This window comes from Podarcis pityusensis (assembly GCF_964106645.2).
Source record: "Podarcis pityusensis genome assembly, chromosome: Z".
NCBI lineage: Eukaryota > Metazoa > Chordata > Lepidosauria > Squamata > Lacertidae > Podarcis > Podarcis pityusensis.
In genome coordinates, this window is record NC_138044.1 from 29,553,461 (window position 1) to 29,565,763 (window position 12,303).

At 38.6% G+C, this 12,303-nt stretch overlaps 1 protein-coding gene across 2 annotated transcripts in view; it reads right to left on the reverse strand.

Moving 5' to 3' along the window:
• Window positions 1–12,303, reverse strand: part of RPS6KA6 (ribosomal protein S6 kinase A6) — a 62,728-nt gene that overhangs the window by 42,902 nt on the left and 7,523 nt on the right. The window contains exons 1-3 of one of the 2 annotated variants that reach the window (XM_080990464.1): window positions 8,412–8,522; window positions 7,561–7,620; window positions 305–421 (exon numbers count right to left, since the gene is read on the reverse strand). In XM_080990464.1, the coding sequence (XP_080846590.1) occupies window positions 305–421; window positions 7,561–7,620; window positions 8,412–8,507 (273 nt within the window). In that variant the 5' untranslated portion in view covers window positions 8,508–8,522. Of the gene's footprint in view, window positions 1–304; window positions 422–7,560; window positions 7,621–8,411; window positions 8,523–12,303 lie in introns of those variants that run through there. The other variant, XM_080990463.1, reaches the window with a different exon arrangement.

Consider the following 12,303-nt stretch of genomic DNA (forward strand, 5'->3'; position numbering starts at 1 on the left):
CTAATCATTTACGCTCAGTAAATCAAATATGCCTTTTCCATCTTCCACCAAAAGCAATATGTACTGTTTCATCATAAAAATGACTAAAATACCTTCGAAAAGTAAAACGTCTTGTGAAAGCAGTGGAGAAGGTATTAGTGTATGTCCTTTGTAAATTTACTATAATAACTCTCCAACATAGATAGCTCACTATACAGTCATTAAATACAAATCAAGTATGTCTTTAGATGAATGAACAGGACTAGAAATCAAATATGACATGAAATTGCATTATTTAGAATAAACAGTTCTAGTTTTGTCTTACCTTTCCAAATGATCCTTGACCAAGGACTTTAAGTAATTCAAATTGTGCAGGATCTGCTTTTTCACATCCTTCTTTCACATGGTGAGTAATAGGTATCTCTTTCACAACTCCTTCATCCTATTCAAATAAAAATGAATAATAACGACCACTGAAATAATAATCTTTACTGCCCCCATCTGTCTACTTTACTGTTTGTGAAGGGGAAATTATTTATAATTTATTATTCATACAATCTACAGCTAGTGCTATAAAAATAAGCTGCTCTGCCCATAGATGTATAATCATAAACAATATACCACTACCACCTATCAGAAGTGCTACTACAAATTATCCAAAAAGTGAGGATGGGTGATGGGCTGGATGTTAGCCAACAAACTGAAGCTGAATCCTGAAAAGACAGGAGTGTTATATGTTCAAATTTCTGAAGTCGAGAAGGAGAGAAAACAGCCTGTTCTGGATGAGGTTGCACTCCCCTGGAAGGAGCATGTTCGTAGCCTAGGACTATTCCTAGATCCAGCATTGTCACTTGAGGCCCTTGGTGGCTGGGTTTGCCTATTTTCAGCTACAACTGATTTGCCAGCTACAGCCTCTTTTGGACAGATATTATTTGGTCACTGTACTCCATGCTCTGGGAAATTCCAATATGCTCTACATGAGCCTGCTGAAGTAAACTTCAACTAGTCCAAAATGCAGTGCCCAAATTATTGGCTGGGGTTGCTTTTAGAGCACATATGATCTATATAACCCCTTGTTTTAAAATAGCTGCCTGGGCCACCAGTTCATTACCAGGCTCAAGGTGCTCATTTTAGTATTTAAGCCAAAAAAACCATGGGCTCCAAATATCTGAAAGACCGCTTCCTTCCTTACAAACCCGCTTGGTTGTTAAGATCAGCAGAGGGGGGGCCCCTTGGTAGTTACACTTCCTGCAAAAGTTTGGTTGCCAATGGCCTAGGAGAGGGCATTCATTCCCTGTGGCATCCACTTAGTGGTAGAATTCCCTCCCCATGGAGGTATGTCTGGCCTCTTCACTATACAACTGTTCAGGAATACTGATGACACACCTCTTTACCCTGGCCTTTGGCACCTGAGATTCATGTTTACAGAAACCCACCTATTCTGGTGAATGTAGAATGTTTTAATTGTTTTTAATTCCGAATTTCAAAGTGTTGTAACACAACCTGAGACCTGCTGGTGAAGAGCAGTGATAAATAATATTTAAATAATAATAATAATGGGAAGGACAATTCAGGCCTCTATGATCCTTTCATAGTAGACTGTTCCTTTTTCTATTGAAAAGCTCCTGTTTTTAGGGAACCACTGAGTGGGGAGGATACTGCAGGCAATAGTTACAACATTGTCCAAGTCCTCTCAGAGACATAGTCTCTAGCAGATCCTTATATTGGTTGTGAGGAAGCAACGAGATTATCAGACCTTGAGATTAATTCATTGTCTACAAACAGAAAATAAATGCTTAGGATATGAAGTATGTTGCTGTTTTATCAACATAAAATTACAAATCACTGTGCAAGGTAGTGTAAGTTTGGGACTATGGGTAAAATGTTTGACCAAGTGTTTACAGTTTAAGTAGGCTAAGTGGTTAGAAGTTAGGTGTGAAACGAGGTGAATAAAACAGAGATGACAGTCTCATAGTCATGGGGGAAGGAGAAGGCTAGGAATGCCTTTCACCACTTTCCTCTGGTTTGCCAACTACAGCTGTTCCTGGACAAGGATAGCTTAACCACTGTCGTCCACACATTGGCAACTTCAAGGCTAGATTACTTTAATAGGTTCTATATGGGGCTGCCCTTGGGTCTGATTCAGCAGCTCCAGCTGGTGCAGAATGCTAGTATTTAGTTATGGTTTATTTGGTCTGCCATCTTGATTCAACATGGCACTTGGTGTCTAAACATAGGAAGTCTGCCTCTTCCACCTTGGGAATCCTCATGCCAAGTTCAGTGAAAAATATTTTCAGAGGCATCCAAAACTGCATAGGTTGCAACTGTCCTGCCAAATTTGGCAATGCTATCTTCAGAGCCATCCAAATTAGTACTGGTTGGAACTATTGGTTCAAATTTGGCAAAGTCATGGTAAACTGGGTAACAATATCTTCAGAGGCATACAAATGGATGCTTAATGCCAAATTGGGCAAAATCACACCAGTCATGTTTCTGTCCAGCATCTTGATTCAGAATGACAGCCAGAAGCTCCACGTTAACAAAAATTGCTGTCCCAACCTCAGGAACCTTCATGCCAAGTTTGAATCAGTGCAGTTTGTACCAGTCATGTGAAAAATCAGACAAAGTCATGCCCAAGTCACGTTTTGGACTATCATCCTAATTTGAAAGTGCATCCAGTGTTCCAAGGTTGATAAAAAAATAGCTGCTCCCACGTCAGGAACAATTGTGCCAAGAATGAAATTGGTGCAGTTTGCACCCACTGCACTGAAAATCCAGTGAAGTTACACCAAAGTCATGTTTCAAGCTGCCATCTTGATTCAAAATGGCATCCAGTGTTCCAACATCAACAAAAACCACCACCCTCACCTCAGAAGCCTTCATGGTTTAGCAATAATAGCTCAAGAGGCATCTGCATGGAGAATAAACAAACCACTTTCCAAAATATATAGTAGATAATGAATATATACAATGTTCTCAGACATTTACTGCTTGAATTTCAAAAGATGGTATTAATCAACAAAGCAAGTTATTATCTCAATATGCATAAAACACCTTAGACACCTCAGTATCTGAATAACTGTTCCAGTTCCTCACAGTGATGAGAAATATAGAAAATTAAAGGCTTACATTTTCAAAACTGAATATTTAAGATGTGTAACAACAAATCTGCTTTGTTTTTAAAGAACTCAGTTTCTTCCAACAATGCACTGAGGATATAAACACCACTAAGAACTTCAAATGTATATAAATGCTGACATCAGAGCCTCCATCTTTCCCTCACATAAGATTAGAAGGCATCTAAGTACTGTCCTGACACATATTAAAAATTCATCCCTCCTTTTCTTAAGGAAAAAACAGTTAAAATGCTAGTATTCATGTTGCCTAGTGACAGAAAAAACAGAAGTCATATCAATAAGCTCTAATAAAATCTTTAATAGCTGCTGATGCCACACACAAGACATTCAACAATGCTGTTTTCATATTTCAATAAACTGGAACATTTGCATGAAAAACCATTTTAGTCATTCATCTGTTTCTATTTTCTTCTTCTACCTTAAGTTACTATCCTATGACATCACAATTTGTTTCTGTGGAACTTGGCAACAGTCATTAAATAAGAATTCAACAGGAAAAAGCAATCATACAATTGTCCATGGAATAGTCTCCTGTAATATAAATCCGAGGTCCTGGCTGAGTAATTCTAGATCCCATGTGCTATTCAGTTATATTCATTAATTTGAAAAAACTACATTCAGTGTATCCTAAGAATTGAGTAGCAACCACGTAATGTAACAAAAGAAAAGAACTTGGTCACTCAACAGCTGTTCAGTGTGGGCAGCAGCAAAAGAAGCAGAGCATAAGTATCAGGGAGAGAAACCAGGTTTTATCAACAGTATAGTGCTCTCAATCACTTTACTTTTGTTTCAGATTTAGCCTTCTGCACATTTTGTTCCTTGGACTACAGCTCTTTAAACCTCTGTTGTCTTCTACTTTCTTCCTGCTATTGTAGTCCTATCTTCATCTACCTACAAGTTTGATCTGCTAAAGCCAACTTCCTTTAGTTTCTCTACTCCAGTCCCTTAATTAAGATGTCACAATCCAGAATATCTGCAACATAAATGAAGGTCCAGGGGGGTGGTCCAGAATATTGTACCAATTCTGCTGCAGGTTGTCAAGCTGGTCCCACAGTACTATTACTTCCTCTTCTTCCCCCACCCTGACTTTAAAGCCAAAAAAATCAGATCACACAACCACCATCACAGCCAAAGTTGAGCAACCAAGCTATGAACAAGTCATCCATCCTTTTCAGGTCCTGATTTGAAGAACTTGCTCTGTCTGCCCTATGATCTATAAACACCAACCTCACTCACTGTTTCCTTGAATACTCATTGTTATGTAATTTAGAACTGCATGTGGTATTTTATTGCTTGTAAAATAAAGTATCAGGTATGAATATTATGGTGTGTGCGTGTTTTTAATGCAGATACTCTCCTTGCCTAAACTAAGACTTCTTCCGTTTTAAAATGAAGCACACTACTAATAAGCAGGAGTCCACAGCTTAATATAGGCGGCAACAATTTTGCACGGAGGTTCCATTCCTGGCCCCCACACGTATCAGCAGAACATGGATAAGCACCTCCTGCCCATATTCAGCCCTCATTTTGCCTTCTTCCAGGTCCAAAAGGACCTGTGCATTGGCAGTCGCGCATCAATTGGACACACCTAAAATGGTTGCTGCCTCTATCACACTGCTTCAGTAACAAAAGAAGCCACAACTAGCAGAAGCCACCTTCTATCTCACCTTTGGGTGAGACAATAGTTCCGTCAGATCTAGAGTCCACGATCCTAGGACTACTTGGCACCTGGCCGTGTCCTCCAATGCTCTTATTTTCCCACTTCTTTCCTGTTCATACAGCCTTTTATATTACCCAGGCTTTACATCAGCTCCTATACAGCCCGCTGCCAAGTCGACTCCACTTCCTTTAGTTACTCTATTCTTAACTCCAGTTCCTCTCCATCCCCAGCATAGAACTATTCCTCAATTCTAGACTTCTTCAGAGTTGCCTTTCACCTAAATTTAGCTATGTCTTTTGCACTTTGTAACAAAGCACTCTTGGCTGCAACAGCAAGCTGCTTATCAAAAAGCAGGACTGAATCAAAAATAACTCCCAGGTTCCAAAGCTGTTCCAGTGGGGAGATTACAGCCCCATAAATTATAGGAAGATCTATCATCACTTCTTACTTGTCTGAATTCAACTTCAATCTGTTACCCCTCTTCCACTTGACCATAGCTTCTGGACCCTGGATTTAGGACAAAGATAACAGCATTTGGAAACTTAGTAACTTAAATTTAGAGCTGGATGTCATCAGCATATTTGATTAAGACTGTTGTAAAACCACTAATGAAGAAACTCTCTTCAAACCTTGAAGATTTCAACCAATCATCAGCTGGTCAAAAATACCCACAAATCACCTTCTTAGGCAAGCTACTTGAGCAAGTGGATGAAACTGATTGTCTCGTTTCATTTCAGTCTAGTTCTAGGCTTGTTCTTGGCACAGAAACTGCCCTAGCCAACCTAATGGATAACATATGCCAGGATAAGGGGAGTGCTTCCAGAAGCAACAAAGTACTGACAGTTATTTATAAAGCACTTCACAACACTAGGCACCTACTGGAATGGCCCCTCACCCACCAAATACCCTGTTGGAATGATTCCAGAGATAGGGGAAGGCAGGCAAAGACCAGCTCCAGGTCTGGGCTGCTCTTATTTTAAGCTTGTGTGGCTTTTAATGTATTAATTACATTTTATTAATACTGAAAACTGGACTGGGGACATGTCTCAAATATTCTCTATCTCCAGTCAGACACAGAAATCTTTTTCTGCCTTTGTCCATGTTTCAATGCCTTCCAAACTAACAACTTCCCTTCCCTTCACAAAATATGCACTGTAAGGATTCTGTGTTGCCTCAGCAATCATAATGTTTGTAAATGATATTTCATGCTATCACATCATCTGAGCCAATCTGTGTATTGCCACCAAGTGCAAATAAGGTATACTGCCAGACATTAGAGGAATGGGGAATATGAAACATCCCCTACAACAGTCTTCCCTAACCTGGTCCCCTTCAGATGTTGCTGGGCTATAACTACCATCATCCCTGACCATTGAAAAAGCTAGCCAGGCTGATGGAAAGACGCCAGGTTGAGGAATCCTGCTCTTAATGTATGCAATACTCAGAATCATGTGTGCCTAATATCGAAGATAGCACTCATTGCCTAATATCCAAGATAACACCCAGGCTATGCATTCCATAGATTGCTTATGTAGTCACTATATATAGCACTAATATATAAACCAAAGAAGAAGCCAACTAATAAAAAAGAATTAGACCCAATAGCACATCACTCAGATGCCAGTACTGATGTTAGAGACCTAGAAGTTTTGCTTACAGGTCAAGCATTAGAAAACAAAAAACAGTATTTAAAATAAAATACTTTCACTGGATCCCCTGAGAAAGAATTTGGAAATTATTTAAGGCATCAGAACTTTACTATATGATTATCAGTCAAATGAAAATCAGAGCAAAGTAACACCACACAGAAAGTCTAAGGAAATTAAATACAATCCAGAACACTGTCTGTATACCTTTACTGGACAGAATGCCTATAAAATTAACATATTTGCCTTAAACACACTTGAGTCTATTTCAGGCTGGCTGGTACTGCTCAAAAGTAATTTAAACATCAGAAAATGTTGTAGCATTCCAAAGTGGTGGTGATGATGTTGATGGTGATTTATTTATTTCTACCTCACCTTTTTCCCTGGTGGGACTCAAGGCAGCTTACAGATAAAAGCAAACGCCACTAAAAACATAGTGTCTTATGATAAAACATTTTAAGAACTATTTTTTTCTTTCAACCAGGCTTGTAACTAGCACCATCTAAATTGCCTATGGCAAATAAGCATGGTTCCATTCAAAGTGATCAGGAAGAGCTTTGCATAACAGGCCCTCTCCATTTGTTAAGGCTATAAATGACTAACCAGCACATGTAAGCAGGCAGGCAAAAAATAGTTCTGTGAACTATTAAGTATTAAGCATTTATTTCCAAGACTGCTTTCAGTAACAATAAAAATAGATTCTAAAAATTATAATAATTTGTAGTTACTTCTTCCTTCTGAAACAAAATGTCATTCAGGCTGCCTGCTGCCAGTATACGGCTTTCCTCACCCAAACAAGCATCAGATATGTATCCAACACATATGGAACAAAAATTCATTAAAAATACTACTTGATTTGCATCAATACTGCAAATCTTGAAAGTCAAACTATTTCAAGCAAGGTTACACATCACCTATGTGCATCACCTATGTCATACACTCGGGCACATAGGAAAAAAATCCTGAACTTTTCTACTGAAGAAGCAGAGTAAATTTCTATTACTTCTCTTTTACCTCTCATTTTGTCCTCCAAGTTTTCTCCTAGTTTGGTTCCTAAATAAAGCATCCAAAAGAAAATACGAAACTCAAAATATTTTGATGGCAGTTCCCACCCTTAAGAACTTATGCATGAACTTACTTCATAGGAATATGGTTCTCCTTCCTCCATAGGTTCATCCACCACTCTAATGCCATTCAGCTGCAGAAATAAATGAAAAATGTGGTTAAACAGAAAACTTGAATAGAATTGCAGAATATATCCAATACAAGTGTACTGGTCATCACATACTCCCTAATTAAATATCTTATTTAATAACCTTTCCAGAACACTGATCAGAAGGGCAGAAATCTTAACTTCCCCCATTTCAATAATGTACAATTGCCTAACGCTCCTCTTAATAAATGCATGTTTTCTGCAGAGAAAAAGACATAAAGCTGAACGACCAGAAGTTTCAGATTATTTATACCTCTGGGTAGTATAAATAGATAATGTCAAATGGGTATTTTTAAAATTAAAACACCAATTAGTACAGATTCCTGTTCTGGAATTATAGCTGGAACCTGATTTGTTTTTTGTTTTGTTTTTCTTTTTAATCAATTACTTAAATTGCCTTGATTTAAAAGTCAAATCACCCAATTGACAGTTTTCAAATAGGTAAAGGTCATAAAAAGGGGAAATAACTGTCTGTCCATATGGCTTCTATGGTTCAAATTAGAAGAAGGAAATTTATTGAGAAGAATTAGAAAAATTCTTAAAAGTTCAACAGCTAAGGAAGAATATGGCTTTCAATGAGTAATCATGTATGCATGTTTTGTAACAGAATCGCCTGTTTGAAAGCAAGATAATTAGCAAGATGGCTCAGAGGGTCTGCCTCTATGAAGGAAACTGCCCTATACAGAGTTAGATCATTGGTTGATCTAGTTCAGTATTGTCCACACTGACTGGCAGAGGATTTCCAAAGCTTTTGATTGAGTTTCTCCCAGCCTCACCTGGAGACACAAGGAGCTGAACCAGGGATCTTCTGCACGCAAAGCAGATCTACAGCAGTTCTCTACTAAATCTAATTTTATTACAATTGCCTGCATTTAATAAGAGCCGTAACTGTGCTAAGTTACGAGTTGCTAAATTTGATTAAACAGTTGAATCATACAAACAAGGATATGCACTTGCTCCGACATGTAGAATAGTAATAATTAAAAACTGGAAAAACCTGCTAAATACAATTATTCATTTTGCTATATTAATTACTAAACAAGTCCCCCTCCTATGGTGTGCATACATATATATCATTACAACAAAACTACAAAATTTCCTGAGAAGTTCTTCCCCATTTTATCCTCATAACAACCCTGAGAGGCAGCATAGGATAACAGATAGCAATTTGCCTATGGGACTGAATGGCTATTTGAACTCTTTAGTCAAATGTTTTTCCAATGGAAAATTATAGAATTTAATACACTTACAAAAGAGAAGATATATATTACTTGGAAAATTATTTCCACTGCAAGAAAAAAGGGGAGACTCTTCTCATTCAGCCAATCTGGATTCAGTCCCAGCATCAGCAGTCAACACAGAGGGCACCTGCAGAAGCCCACTGCTGAGTCAGTCAGCTACTGCTCTCTGTGGAAGCTGTGGCCAGGCTGAATTCCCAGTTGAGCAGCAATAATACACAGACAATTTCCCACTACAAGGCATTCCTGGCGCCTCTGCTCAGACCATATCTGAAGCTCTGTGTGGCTTCCTGTACTAAGATATTGAGTTTGAGTGTTGCTGGGAACAGGAGACTGCAATCTGTTGCACAAATCCTCAGCGGGATTTGTAAGGATCTTGCCTGCCTCCTTCTCAAAAAACGGTGTAAGTCTATTTAGACCCTAAGTTTACTTCATTGAATCCTTCTCACACTTTCAGTTTAGTAAAGTGTAGAATGTGTTATGCTATAGCAAAGATAACTTTCTTCAGTTCACACATTGAGCACTGTCTCCCAGGTAGCACTGTTAATCTTAGATCTAGTTTTAAAAGTGCCCAAAGGCAAACTTGGAAAATACATGGCCATGCCACACTTTCAATAAGGTAAAAGCAAATACAGGAATCATATAGACTTCCCAAAGTATACTGGTGAGTAAGAAGGGCACTTAGTTTCTCCTGCACCTGCAAAGTCTTCCTTGCAAATGCATTCCAGCATTAAAACAGAAAGACTGTGTTGAGAACCAAACGTTTTTCTTGTAACATCTAGTTGGCCCTAAACTTTGACTTCATTTAAAGAAGGGGAGAATACTTCAAACAGTGCTTTTGAGAAACACGTTAAGGCAACTCCTGCAGTCCCACTTCAGATGAAACAGGAGTACAGAGACTGCCTTAAAACACTTCTCAAAAGTGCAGTTTGTGCACTTCTCCGGCAAGACCATACATGGACAGCAGCACAGTTACCACTGCTGCTCAGCCAACTGCTGGAGAAGTGTAGGAACTGCTTCAAGCAGTGCTTTTGAAAAGCATTTTAATCCCCACCCTTCAGCAGATCAGAGTAAATCCTTCTGCCTTGCCCATGCAATCTTGTTCCCTGCTGGGAGCAGGGCATGCAGCCAAGGCAAAATTAAACCCTGACCTCCCACCCATCAGCTAACATCATCAGTCACATCAGTGGATGGGCATGGTTAAGGGAAATGGTCTTTCAGGTCAAGATTGGTTCACAGACCAGAGGTTTCAGGAGGTCTGCCCAGCAAGTGTGCTTTGTCTTGCCACCACCACCAACTGATCTGAATGGCTTCAAAAGCATCAGCAGTTAATTTCTACTGAAAGAAGTTAAATACATTCACTGCATTCTAATATCTGGATTTGGTTGCTCGAATATGACTTTTCAATCTCAAACAACTAACTTCATTATCAACACAGACATAACAAAGTTATCATGTAAACCAAGTCCACTATTTGATTATTATTTTCAACAAAAGCTTAATTTTCAAAACACCATTCAATCACCGCAAAGAACAAATTAAATGCTTGCTATCAGTAAAACAGCAAGTCTCAAAAGCCTCTTGTGTTTACGTTCACACATAAAGCAATTAAGCATTTACCTAAAATAAAATACCTTTCTGCAGATGCAGATCTACCCTGTAAGTAGTATCAGCTTATATTCTTACTAAATATGTTTAAAATAATCTATTTTATATACATTAAATTTCTTCTGGCACAACAAAAAATCATTTCTAGTTTTGAAACCCTAAATCCACTGATACATTAGTTCCCCAATGTATGCCTGCCTCCTTCTCAAAAAGACACATTTCCAGCAAACTGAAAAGTTAGGGCAATTGTTTTTCAATGCAGAGACAAACAAGGGGCTAGTGAAAACTAATACTAATATTGAAGAGATACTTCTGCAACATTAATTGAACATCCCCCCTCCCCATATGTGGGTCCATAAACTGAGTTTGAATTCTGGAAAGATGGAGGCATGGTGAGTGGCTTCTCGATCTGAGAAATAGTCAGTTGCCTGTACTGAATTGGTTCAACTCCCTCTGGTGGAGCAGGTGCAGTCTGGGGGTACTCCCTCACTTCTAGGCCTCTAAAATACATATCCTATACAGGGGGGACGGGGACGTACTATGAAACTAATGAAGCTTAAGCTTCAGGGCCCCTAATCTCAGAAGGGCCCCTGAAAAAACTTTACTCCACATTGTTTAAAAAAAATGACCTGGTAGACCCAATTTGTGCTGCACGACTCAAATTGATTATTTTTTTTAAAGTATATATTTCAACAATCTCAAGGTTTGAGAGTCAACAGCACAGATGTTTTGAAGGGGTTGTGATCCATCATAGAACAACCCCATTGAAGAAGATAATAGATTTTTAAAAGTTTAAGTGAGGTATGGAGAACCTTTGACCCTCCAGATGTTGCTGAACTACAACTCCCAACAGCCCCAGCAAGCCTGGTCAATGGACTAGGATGATGGGAGCTGTAGTTCAGCAACTAAGTTTTCCCACACCTGTTCTAGGTACACAATGTCAACAGGATGACCTATATCTATATGCCTGCTGACACTCTGTATACTTTCTTTTACAAATCCTGCACTGGACAGGATTGTGTTGTTGCTAAAACAAACTGGGAATCAATGGGGTAAGTAACAACAGGTAAGATTTAGATAAGACCCAAAACTCAGAACTACACTGCCTGAAAATAGGTATAACACATGGACTTCATTGTGAGCTTGAGTGTCACTATGGCTTCATCAAAGTTTTTTTTCAAAAACTTGAGAAAACCTTTCTTCAAAAGCTTTAGAAAACTATGGTTGTTGCACTTTTTAATCTAGCTCCACAAAATTCCCACCACTCTAGAATTTTATTGGAAGGGGCAAAGCATAACCACCAAAAATTGTCTACCAATATTTTGGACCAGGGGAAGAAGAGAATAAGTAATGCAAGTATTATACCCCTTCCCTGGTTGGATCATTGAGGCTTTCAAAGGTGCATCCCCTGGCTTTAATTGACCAATACCTGGGATAGCACTGTGGCTCCCAGCCAGAGAGAATAAGTGAGGTAGTTTGCCTCTTGCTGCTTGTATAGGGGCAACTAATGCTTGCTCTAATATTCACCTATGATGCTGCAGCAACTTTTTCCCAATCTAGTCTAACTTTAGTCAAATTAATTTTTTCAGCATTTAATGAATTTAAAAGTTGGCAAATAGAAGAAGTGGCTGCCCTTTTCCCCCTTCTTCCTCTGGAACTTATTGTAAATATAAATGTCGTAATATTTTGGAAAACTATCTGTAAATAACAAATTACAAATCTAGTAAATAAGATATATAGAAGGCTGAATCGTGAAATGATAGGTTTCAAAGATCAAATACCACCTTTCAAATCCCTTTAAACACTATGCTTTTCAGTGGAT